The 13155-nt window shown below is 35.3% G+C and overlaps 1 protein-coding gene across 22 annotated transcripts in view; it reads left to right on the top strand.

Annotated features, from left to right (window-relative positions):
• Nucleotides 1-13155, top strand: part of SOX6 (SRY-box transcription factor 6) — a 666092-nt gene that overhangs the window by 377653 nt on the left and 275284 nt on the right. For all 22 annotated transcript variants that reach the window (XM_027768610.1, XM_027768624.1, XM_006142513.3 and 19 more), the window contains one exon: nucleotides 5731-5820. In XM_027768610.1, the coding sequence (XP_027624411.1) occupies nucleotides 5731-5820 (90 nt within the window). The remainder of the gene's footprint in view (nucleotides 1-5730; nucleotides 5821-13155) is intronic.

Here is a 13155-nt window from a genome sequence, read left to right on the forward strand (position 1 = left end):
TGTATTGTGGAGCACTTGCCACTGTGGAAAAATGTACAGTAACTGGGATGTGCAGCTCTGTGTTTCCTAATGAAAAACGGGCGCCGGATGATCAGCAGGGATGTTCATCTGTGTTGTTGGGTTTCCTCATAAACCGAGGTCATGGGTACTTTTGCTAAGCTGTCGTTGTGGGTACATAGGAAATTTACTGCATTTGGGACGTATGATTCTTGTGGTAAAAATAACGGACTTGCTTTACTATTGTCTTAAAAGAATTAATAGAGCAGTAGGAAGCCCACATATAGAGGCAGCAATCGTCACTTTTTCCCCACTAAAATATCCCAAAGATTCCTTAAAGTCATATTTCTAATATTTTGGCATTTATGACTTTAAATATTACTTTGCTGTAAAAGGAGTGTATATATTTACAGATGGATTGTTTTAAAGTACAATAAAGCTTTCTTTTTCATTATCCTTTCCTCTTCCTCATGCTTGAATATTGATGATTTCTTTCCTCTCTTTAACCCATTTGAAGTACTTTCACTTTATGAAAAATAGGACTTAATACTGCTGAGACTTTGTTTAACTAGGAGTGGTTTTAAATCATCTCAAAAATATCATCATGCAGATTAGGAAAAAATGCCTCACATACTTTCACTTTGTATTCCTCTCGTACCATAAAATTAATTATTAGCAGGCCCAACCTTTACTCAGCTGTGATAAAGCACTCTTGATTTACCCGCAGCCTAGGTACATGGGAAACAGAAACATGGCTTTGCAATCCTTTATGCAGTTCATTTTTTAAAACATTAGTTCTGAACTCTATCTCCGCTTTTTTCCTTAGAAAAAGTTTCTCGAAAGAGAGTAACTTAAATTTGTAAAGGAAAAGGAAAAAACCCAGAAACTCTGTGACTGAGAATTAATTTATAATATATCAAAACTTTTACATCCTTGCTTAATAGATAGAAAAGGACTGAAACCTGCTCTTGACTTTTAGAGTCTGATTTTAATTACTGTTATTTGCAAAGATGAGACAAGATAAAGTTGTACATTTCATTGGATAGGTATTTGTTAACAGAAACAATTTTTTTCAAAGTTAAATTAATTTTGGCATTTTCCAATTTAATAATTAAACATTACGAGTTACACTCATTTTAAATATATACATATAATGGTGACTTTTTTAATGCTATAGCATTGTGATTCTTTATCTCACTTTCCAAAAAGCATAAAGTTCCTTTCCCGTGTTTCCGCTAAAGATAACTCAAAGACACTAAACTTGAGTAGTCAACCTCAGATAATAAAATGTATGCTTCATTGTTTTGAGGACAGTAGCACTGCCATAACTATATGAATTGTTTTCTAGTTAATCATGTAAAACATACTTGTGTGTGTAAAATGACCCAAAAAATAACTGGGAGATATTCAGCGTATTGTTTTGTTTTTACATTTGGAATTCTGTATGACTGCGGTGTTTAAGTCACTGTGTGTGGTCTCATTCTTTCCATGAACATAATGCAAACTGGTCTTCTTCCCTTATTTTTACTTTTCCCTCTTTGGTCTTTGCTGTTTGCACTAGGTCAAGGCAAAGTCTGATCTGATCAATTGCCTCTGTAAGACCAGTGTCCTGTTAATGTAAGTGAAGGAAATAGCAGAAGGAGCATGAAGCCTTACGTTTAATCGGCGCCCTTTCTTGAATATCTTTTTTAAAAGTTGATCTGTTGATTTCCTCAGAGAGAGAGAGAGAGAGAGAGAAAGAGAGAGAGAAAGAGAGAGGGGGGGCGGGGGAAGGGGCCAGCTGCACGTTAACACCACAATCCACCCCCAGTCTTAGCCAGCCGCAATTCTGGTCACGAGCCTGCCTGGCATGTTCAGGAAGGTCTGCAGATGAGAACCCCGGTCTTTTAGGAGTGGCTCCGCCTCACAGAGCATCATGCTTTGCCACTGCCACAGCACAGCCCCTGGATTTTCTTTCCGGTGGGAAATAAGACATGAATTTTCACTTGCAACTTTCTATTATGTATTTCCTCATTTTATATCAGAGGCCTCTCAGTGGTGGCAATAGTGACCCCTGGCTATGCAATATTCGGTGATAAACTGCTTTCTGGTCTTTTCCTCATCTTACTTGCCTTATGTTACCGTGTAGAGAGTCTCAGCATCAATTGGGTTGTGTCCTTAGAGGTGTGGCGGTTGGAGAAATAGGGGAAAAAGCTCAGAGCTTTCCAGAGGACTTTCTTACAGTTTTAAGTCTTCCTGGAATCTCCTAGAATTGCGATTAAACACTGATAAAGTTGTATGTAGTGACTTTTATTGTCCTGTATATAACGGTACTTAGTGTTTGTTATTAAATATTTTCGTGACTGTAAATATAGACATGTAAAGGCTGCTTTATTCTTTGCTCTCACTTTCTTCCCCTGAAATTTGAACTCATCTAGCTAGATTAACTCAGCATTACAGTAAGGATTAATTTCCTAATAGGAATGTGAAATGCTTTGAAGTTATTAACCATTTTATTAATGAGTAGCTTTTATGTAAAGCTATGTCCACATGGCTTGATTTATGTTTGAAGTGTGTGTCCCTGTTGTCTATACAGTTCTATTTTTCTCCCATGAAGTTTCAGCATTCTTTTCTTGGAGCTCTGAAAGATTTCAGATCTATTTATAGAAACGAGAGACATATTTTAGCCTGTTTTATATCTAGTATGTAGCTAATCCTAGTATATGGAATTGCTATGAATTTGTGATCATTACTAATAGATTAGGTTTTGTCTTTTACATGCTCTAAATGGAAATTTTAACAATAAGTTGTGCTTTTGCATTTGCATTGTAATTGTCAGTTTAGTTAATGATATTAACATGTACAAAAGGATAAAACAAAATGTAACAAAACTGGATAGGACTTTTTATTGATTATTATTATTCTTAATCTTTTATTATATAAAAATCCCTTTCTCAGAAATTCAAACCTGAATGGAGAAAAAGTAATCATTGACAGGCATAGCTTTGAAGATTAACTCCTAAATTCTTAATTTTAGAATAATTATTTTAATGACTTTAGTATAAAAACAAAATGGATATAGAACAAAATACATACCTCATTTCTGAAATTGAAATAAAGAATAGCAGGAGGCCATTTGGAAATTTATACAACTTGTATGCGTGTGTGTGTGCGTGTGTGTATGTGTATATGTATGTTTGTGTGTGTGTGTTTATATATATGTATATATACATTTAGACTGCATTGGAAGGTCTCTCAGAATCCACTATTAAAACACAGTGGCAGATCACTTGTTGAAACCCAAGACAGTAGTAGGAAACAATAGAAGAAAGAAGGATGGAAATTTTAGGGAATGGGCAGGAAACTAAAAATCAAACTGTCTTCTCCTTCAGGAAGGACTTGGGACCAGCAGATGGTGTAATAGTTATGTTGTTGCACTCCCACATGACTGACCATGGTACAAGTCTCTTACCTGGTGATTTGAAACGCATGCAGGTGTGTATGCGGAGTGGAGGAGAAAGGATTGTGGCATGGCCATTCCCCCCTGGGGGGGTGATTGCTTGCTTTCTGTATCTCTGGTGGCACACACACCCTATAGCAAAAATCTCTCCAAGAAAAGTAAAAAGAAAGGATGTTAGCTTTGTGATAGCCGGCTAGTGTGGTTGTTCTTATCATCTGTTACACAACATGCTGATCTGGATTCCATTACTTGGTGGGTTGATCATGTCATGGGCAAAAGGCAATTGTTTTTCACCAATATTTTCTAATCATGCAGTGTTCTTCTCATCTTTTAACCAGGGATCACTGTCTTTTTGTAAAGCTGATCTAGCTTTTAAAACCCTTTAGATCTTTCTTGACCTTACTGTCATTATGAAAAATTCAAGGAGGATTAAGAAGCTGGAGGAAAAAAAAATTAAAAAGAAAATATTAAAGAGTTAGGTGCTGATATGGGAGAGAAAAGGCATTTGGTGTAACCGTTTTAAATATAATTTTAAAAGGAAGTTATCAGAATTTTGACACTTGGAATGTTAAAGTTTAATGGGAGTATGCTTTGCACTAATTTGTATTTAAATCTGCAATCTCTTATGGAATGTAGCCTATTTGTTAAAATTTGAGGTTTAACAGGTGTAAGTAAATACTTGTAAGCAGAAGCCCCAGATGCAAATCCATCAATATAGAGAAAAACATGAGAAAATATGGGTTACTAGTACATTTTAAAGTTTGGATTTCTGTAACTTCTATGAATTTTTATAGAAGCAAATATAATCACTCTCTACAACCTAGTATGTTATTTATATATACAGTAAGGTAAATAATACTGAAATAGGCATTTTCTTTAATAAAAATAGGTATTCTTTTTAATAAAAAATAAATATCAGTTTACTTTTTTTTTAATTGAACTTTTTTTTTTTTTGAGAGAGGTTTTTGCTATAGGGCGTGTGCGCTCGCCAGACAGAGAGAGAGAGACAGAGAGACAGAAAGCGAGAAATCACCCCCAGGGGGGATGGCCACGCCGCAATCCCTTCTCCTCCATTCTCCTCACGGGATCTTGGGCACGCACGCACGCACACGCGCCTGGCGTGTTTTAAGCCACTGGGTTTGTGACTCGAACCGCGGTTGACTACATGGGAATCCAGCAATATAGCCATTATGCTAACTGCTGGTCCCTAATTTAACATTTTTTTAACCAGGGTCTTGCTATGTCATGATCTTTCTGCCTCAGCTTCCAAAGTAATTGAGACTACAGTCATATCATGGTTGACTGGTTGACTTTTTTTTTTTTTTTAAGAGTGTTTTGACATAAGGCTTGTGTACTTGCTGGAGAGACAGAGACAGAAAGCAAGTGTGTGTGTGTCCAAAATTCCATTCTCCTCCTGGAATTTTGGAGACACACACACACACACACACACACACGTGTACACGTGCCTGGCTTGAGTTTCAGGTCACCTGATCCAGGACTTGAACCACAGTTGGCCCTATGGGAGTCCAGTGACACAACTGCTATGCTATCTGCTAGTTCCATCCACACTTGGATTTTAAGGTGGGCCAGTAATCCTAGGAATCCAACCAGGGCCTCAGCCTCCCAAGTAGCAGTGGATTCTGACTGCCCTAACCACCCAGGCCACAGAAAGGCCCTGATTTCTTTTTAAGGACTAAGTGGTTATGTAGGTTGACTTTCTCTTCTCCATAGAAGATCTTTCATTGTTCTCTGGAGAGCACAGAAATGAGAAATGCCAACTGACTTAATAAAATTATAACACTAAGATAAGAGTATCGACCATTTCTATTTTCCTGGACCATAGTTTAAATAACCTAGTAAAAATAAACTTAGTTGTGACATTTTAAAATCGAGAAATATAATTATCCACATTTTAGTATTAAAACAAAATAGCTTTTTTGCATTTTTTTTTTTCTTAATGGCTATAGGCTGAGCGTGCTTGCTGGAAAGATACAGAGATAGAGACAGAGAAAATGAGAGATCACATCCCAGGGAGGATGGCCACACTACAATCTCTTCTCCTCTATTCTCCTCTTGGGATTTTGGGCATGCTTGCACACGTGCCCAGCATGTTTTTCACGCCCAGGGCCCCGGGCATGAATCACGGCCATGTGGAATCCAGCCACCTTAAAAACTATGCCAGCAGCTGGTCTGGATTGTTGCATTTCTAAAGGAAATAATTTCTCCATAAAGTGGCCTTCTCAGTTTGTAATAAACATAGGTTTTCAATCCTGTATACTTTTGTATTTTAACAGATTCCTCCTGCATGGAAAAACTACTTTCAAAAGATTGGAAGGAAAAAATGGAGAGACTAAATACCAGTGAACTCCTTGGAGAAATTAAAGGTAAAATCTAAAAAACATATTAAATAAATCAATGCAGAAATTTTATTTCATATAATAATATATTTGCTGATCTTATGTGCCATAACTAAATTCTCACCTCTATCACTTGACTGTATATGAGAGGGTGAATATCTGTAGTGTGTCCCTGCAGTTTGTTTTGTATGATGTTTACAGAATAAAAGCATTACCTACGTTGGCCTAGTCTATTTCAAATATGACCTATAGACTACAGAGTCTCATGAATTTATTTGATAAAAGAAATTTATGTTAAAAAGTTGAAGAGCAAATTATGTTGAAGATAAACTTAGTTTTTCCTCTTAAAATAGTGAAATTAGCATCGTTTTTGAGTCCGATGTGTTCATTTGAATTTCTTCAGATTTGATCCCAAAGGAGTCATCTTTTTGCCCCTGTAAGCCTGTAGTGCCTTTAAACAAGTTTGAGGAATGTGTTACCATATATAGGTGGACTCGGAGTGCTTTGTCCCCTAGTAGATGGATGGATGGTGGTTTCAGGCAAGCCACTGAATTTTTCTGCTTTACATTCTTCATTTCTACAATTGGAATAATAACAGCACCTACTTCAGAGACTCAGGAGGAGAATTAGTTCATGTAGTATCTGACACTTAAGAAAGTACTTATGAGTGCTTTTCATATGCCCAAGTGATCATAGGTTAATTAATCTCAGACTTTCATAGGATTTACCATTTCATGTCCTCTAGCTAAAGGGGGATGATTATATTTATTTTTAAATACATGTAATTGATGTTACTTTTTTTTTGGAGAGGTTTTTGCTATAGGGTGAGTGCACTTACCAGAGAAATAGAGACAGAGACAGAAAATGAGACATCACCCCCCAGGGGGCATGGCCACACTGCAATCCCTTCTCCTCCTTTCTTCTCTCCGGATCTTGGGCATACACACACACACACACACACACACACACACACACACACGTGCCTGGCATGAATTTAACCCACCAGGTCCGGGACTCAAACCACGGATGACTACATGGGAGTCCAGTGACATAGCCATTACACCTACTGCTGGTCCCGATGTTACTATTATCAAACATTTTAAAAAGTGTACAATCCCAGTCCATTCCAGTATTAAGTTACTTTACCAGCCAAAAAATTATACTTCTTGCCTAACCAAACTCTCTTGTTAGTTCATTTATGAAGTACTAGTTGTTTTGTATAATGGATGAAACCCATGGTCATTCCTTAATTCTCTCAATGGTCCCTTATAGACAGTCCTCCCTGTAACTGCACTAACAATTAGGTGACTTAATTACATTAGCTTTCTAAATTTATCAAGCAACTTTCGGTAAATATTTCTATTAATTTTGGATAATATCTCAGTTAACAAGAAAATTTGGCAATAGGTGTCTGATGAAAATGTTATTCTGAGTTTACTACAGAAAATTGCCCACTGTTTAGGCAGTGTTCTGTTCAGTTCAAATAACAAGGCAATCATCTTTTCCTGATGAATAATTAATAATTCATACCATTAACTAATACAGTTTTAAAAATCAAGTGGAAATTGGATATTATTTTGAATTTGACTGCGTCTGTTTTGTACTCATAAAGGCCATTTGCTATTTTGGAGGGAAAAAAAAAAGAAACTCAACTTATAACTGATGGGTAGAAAGAAAGTCATTAGTGACATATTCTCTATCCAGCTGCAATAGCATGGGGCGTGCTACGTTGCACGTCATTCTGTGTTCTCTTCATTTCCAAAGTCATTGGTTTTCCAACAGCGAGAACAGAAATGGTTTATGCAAAGGCAAGCTTCGCCAGCATGAAGGAGGCGGGGTCTTTCTTTCTCTTATTGATAGGGAAGCTAACATTTTATTTTGTCACGATTCAGTGTCGAATTTTTATACTTCATAGCATTTTTTCTCCCACTTTTCATCTTTAAATTTAATTCTAGTTATAAATTTAAAATTCAAAAAGTGCGCTTGCTTTAGAAACTCAATACATATAAATCTCAAAAGTGAAACACATGCAAAATTAGGTTTTTCAAACTCTTTTGTTTTCTGGATCTTTTATATATGTTAACTTTCATTTGTAAGAAATAGAAAATAGAAAAACACATGAAGGAAAATAAAACTATTCTTTAATTCTACTTCTGTCTTAGTTTATTTCTTTTCAATTTTAACATATATATATATATATATCCATAATTATATTTATATATATATATATATATATAATTTTCTCCCATAATATTAGAATCATTGATTATACCATCCTTTTGTAATCACTTTTATATTTAATATATCATGAATTTCCCTGAGATTAGGTAATCTTCTAAAATATTATTTTTATTTATAGAAAATATTACTTAAAGTGAAGTTTTTATAATTAAACTGAGTCTTATATTTTATTGTTGTCGATATAAAGAGCACCTTGAGCATGGATACTTTTTCATTAGGACTTTTAAGTTTATTAGTGGTTATTTGCTTAGGATGTAACTTTAAAAGTGAAATTCCTGGACCAAATAGAATGCTTTTTTTAAAAAGGCTTTTTGCTTCCTATTGCAGTTACCCTTTAAGAGGGTTATAGTATTTTATGTTCTCACCAGCAGCAGCTGCAAGTGCTTCAATAACAAGTATTATTACTTAAAAAAAATTTTGTCAGGATCAGCCGATGGCATAACGGTTACATTGCTGGACTCCCACATAGTCAACCGTGGTTCGAGTCCCAGACCTGGTGGCGTAAAACTTACGTGGGCATGTGTGCATGCATGTCCAAAATGCTGATAGAAGAGTGGAGGAGAAGGGACTGTGGCATGGCCATTAACCCTGGGGGGTGATTTTTTGTTTTTTCTTTCTGGCGAGCACATGCACAATATAGAAAAAAAGGCTCTCAATTTTTTTTTTCCAATTTGATAGGAAAAAATAGCCTATCATTGTTGGTTTAATATTAATTTATTTGATTACCAGTGAGAATGAAGAACTTTACATAAATTTATTTGCTGTTAAATGTTTCTTCCTTTGTGAACTAACTGTTTAAGTGGGTTGTCCATTTCTCATTAATGAACTTGTCTAGTTATTACTGTTTTGTAAGAACTCATATCTTTTAATAATATCAGTATTTGTCATGGACTTGTATGTGGTCATTTCCTTTATCTTACAGTTTATTTGTCAGCCTTTCGATCACTTTTTAAATGCCTTTTTCTATTGGGAGTTTGTTTAGAAAGGCTTGCCTCATCTTGTGATGAGATAATATTCTACTATATTTTCTTCCAATTAATTTTGCATATGTTTAAACATTTAACTCTTTCATTCCTCTTGGATATATTTTGGCATATGGTGTCAACTAGAGGTAGAATCTAATTTTGTATCATGCAGTTAATCAAATATCTATGTGTTGTTTGTTAAATAGTCCATTTTATCTCTCTGACTTGAAATATTATCTTTTATTGCATACTAATTACCTATTGGGAACCTGAGAAATGGTTCTATAACATTGATCTCCATATTTAAATATTTATTGGTAATGTGTGTGAACCATCATAACGTTTTAATAATTTTTAAAATAAGGTCGCATACTTCTCCAAAGTTTATCTGAGATTTATTTATCAAGTTGTTAATTAATATCCTACATTGATTCTTTAAAAAGAATATATTTCATTTCTATAAAGCTGCAAGGTGTACTGGCATCTTTTTATTATTGAATTTATCTTCCCATTAAAAAATCACTTATAAAATTCTTTTATGTCCCTCAACAATGTTTTGTTTTTTTAAATGCAGATTCTACACACTTATTTTAATGTTTACTCCAACATAGTTTATATTTGTGGCTTGTTCTTGTGAGTGAAATATTTTTCATTCTTTTTCTTTTTGTTACTGTTTTTAGGGATGCTATTGAATTTTGCTAATTTGTTTTGCTGTTTCACTTTTTTTTATTTTTGAGAGGTTTTTGCTATAGAGCGTGTATGTTCATCAGACAGACAGAGAGAGACAGAGAGATAGAAAGCGAGAAATCACCCCCCAGGGGGGATGGTCATGCCGCAATCCCTTCTCCTTCATTCTCCTCTCAGGATCTTGGGCACGCACACACGCGCCCGGTGTGAGTTTAAACCACCGGGTCTGGGACACGAACCGCGGTCGACTATGTGGGAGTCCAGCGACATAGCCATTATGCTAACTGCTGGTCCCACTTTTGCTGTTTCACTTTATAACTTCCCTCTAAATGAATTTATTAGATCTAGTCAAATTTCAGCTGATTTTTTTTCCCTTTTTGGTAGTTTTATGTTCCCACCTCCTTCCTTATTCCCTAGAATGTCAAAAATAATATTAAGTAATATAGATAATTGAAGGTATTTTGGTATAGTTTCAATTTATGAAATTGTTTTTAATATTTCACATTAAGTATTCTGTAAACTACTGATTAAGATATTCTTTATCATTAAAAAAAATGCCATTCTATCCTTTAAGAAATTTCTATTGGAAATTGCATTTTTTTGGTTTGTTTTTTGAGAGGGATTTTTGCTATAAGGCATGTGAGCTCTCCGTAGAGATGAGAGAGAGAGAGACAGATAAAAAGTGAGAAATCACCTCTGCTCCACCCCTGGGGATGGGTACATTGCAATCCCTTCTCCTCCATCCTCCTCTTGGGATTTTGGGCTTGCACCACATGTGCCCGGTGTGAGTTTTAAGTCACTGAGTCAGGGATTCAAACCTCAGTTGACTATGTGGGAGTCTAGCAACATAACCCTTATACCATTGGCTGGTCCTAGAAATAGCATTTTTTTAATGGCCTATCTCATTGGTGTTTGTTTTTAAAAGTATTGATGAAATAAACCCCCAATTAACTATGGCATAGTCTTGTTTTAATGTACTGCATAATATTTGCTCATATTATAGTTACTTTTTACACCTGTAATCACAAATGAAATTTGTTTGTATTTTTTTTAATGTATACTCTGTTTGTTAATTTTTAGTACCAGAGTTCAAAACTGAACTGAAACGGAAACTTTTCCTTCCTTTCGAGGATATGGAAAATACTGACTAGATAACATGCTAATTCCTTAGTCCTTAGAACTCTGAAAAATACACTCATAGAACATCTATACCTCTAGTGTTCTTTGAAGACTACTTCTCTTTAAGTTAGTTTTGCCATAAAATATTTTTTCTATTTTCTAGAAAAACATTTCCTAGAATATCATGTATTTCATAATATTTTCAGACGTGATGGTATTGATCGAATATAAGTATCCCTCAGGACCAGCAGATGATGTAATGGTTATGTTGCTGGATGCCCATGTACCTGACCGCAGTTCGAGTCCCAGACCCAGTGACTTAAAACTCCCAGGATCTCAGGAGGAGAATGGAGGCGAAGGGATTGCCATGTGGCCATCCCCCCGGGGGATAATTTCTTGCTTTCTGTCTCTCTAGCAAGCTCACGTGCCATATAGCAAAAATCTCTCTCTCTTTCTAAAAAATAAGCACACACACACACACACAGGTATATCTATATCTTTATCTATATCTATATATCTATATCCTTTACTTTAAAGTCTTCAATTTAACTGCTGTTATACATGTCATTTTAAATTTTGCATGTTTCTTTTTGCCATTTTGTCCTTCAGTTAAGTTGTCAGTGAAACTGGTTTTTCTATTTATTACTGCTGCCTTCCTTGGGCATCTGATTTTTAAAATTTATTTGTCAATTCTGCTGCTTTTCAGTATGCTAATTAACTACTTGATTTTACCCTTATTATTTCTTCTTCCTTTTACTCCTTGTGCTTTTCCTTTTATTTGTTTTGATACCCTCTAACTCTCTATACTGAAATTTTATTTAAGATCTGTTTTTTCCTTCGGAGTGAAGGCACTTTGGGCCATGAATTTTTCCAGAAATTGCTGTATGCATCCCATAAGTTTGTGCTTGTAGAATTCTCACAGTCATTATTTTCTAAATATTCAACAGTAGTATTATTTCTAATATTTTCTAACAGATCTGTGTTGATATATCATACTTAACTTTAGATTTTCTTTTGGAGCCAGAGTATTATGAAGCTGGGGAAAGGAGGGAACATAGCCTCTGTCACTGCCACTGAGCAGTTCTATTTGGTGTCTAGGTGTTAGAGGGAGAATACTGTGTGAGGAGTGACATAGATAAGAGCAGTATTGAAAATCACTCTTAGGAACCAGCAGATTGTCTAGTGGCTACGTTGCTGGTCTCCATGTGATCTACTGTGGTTCAAGTCCTGGACCCAGTGGCTTGAAAATCACTCTAGGAGCATGTGCATGCGTATCCACATTCCTGGCAGGAAAATGGAGAGGCGATTGTGGCATGGCTATCTCGTCTGGGATGTCGGGGCACGATAGCTCACTTTCCCTCTTACTATGTGTATCTGTCTCTCTCTCTCTCCAGTGAGTGCATGCACCCGAAGGCTAAAATCTCTTAAAAAAAAAAAAAAAAGAAAGAAAGAAGGAAAGAAAATGGCTTTTAGACCCAACAAGATTAAGAAACAATGAATTTATAATCTCCTCTTTAGATTTTACTTTAAAAAGTACTTACATGTAAGAATATTTTCTATTAGCATGAACTAATTGTACATATTTGTGGGGGTTACCATGCACTTTTTCAGTATACAAGTGTAATACATGATGATTAAATCAGAGTGGTTAGCATACATATCATCTCAACCATTTGTCATTACTTAAATTGGCAACATTCAAATCCTCTTTTTTAGTTACTTTATGATATGTGGCAAGTTGTTAACTATATTTCCCTTGCTGTAGTTTATAACATTATAAATTGTTCCGCTTATTGATCTGAATTTTATTTTCTTATATCTATAAGAAATATAACAATGTCCTTATAATCTTTTGGTAGTAATGGGAATATTGCCAAAGTTTGAGAAATAATTACAGATCTTTCAATGTGTCTATATGAGTCTTGCCTAATAGTCTTTTTAAAACTGTCTTTTTTAAAAGACTTATTTATTTAATTTTATTTATCATCATTATTATTATTATTATTTTAATTTTATATAGGGACTCTCCAGAGAGATAGAGACAAACGGGAATTGGGAGAGGGGGAAAAAAAGAGAGAAAGCAAGCAGCCAGGTCCAGGACTTGAACCATGATCAGCCATGTGGGTGTCCAGTGCCCAGACCACCATATCACTTGCTGGTCTCTAAATTGTCTATTTTTAAGGTGTAGAGAATGATATTGTGGTATATATGTAGATAACGAAAGTATTACTACTTTAATTAAAGTCAAGCAAATAAGCTATCAGACACCTCACATAGTTACTTTTTCTGTATGTGCCCTAAGAGCATCTAAAATTCTACTGTTTACAAAATTCCAGTACACAGCACACAT

Source organism: Tupaia chinensis, unplaced genomic scaffold (assembly GCF_000334495.1).
Source record: "Tupaia chinensis unplaced genomic scaffold, TupChi_1.0 Scaffold000077_1, whole genome shotgun sequence".
NCBI lineage: Eukaryota > Metazoa > Chordata > Mammalia > Scandentia > Tupaiidae > Tupaia > Tupaia belangeri.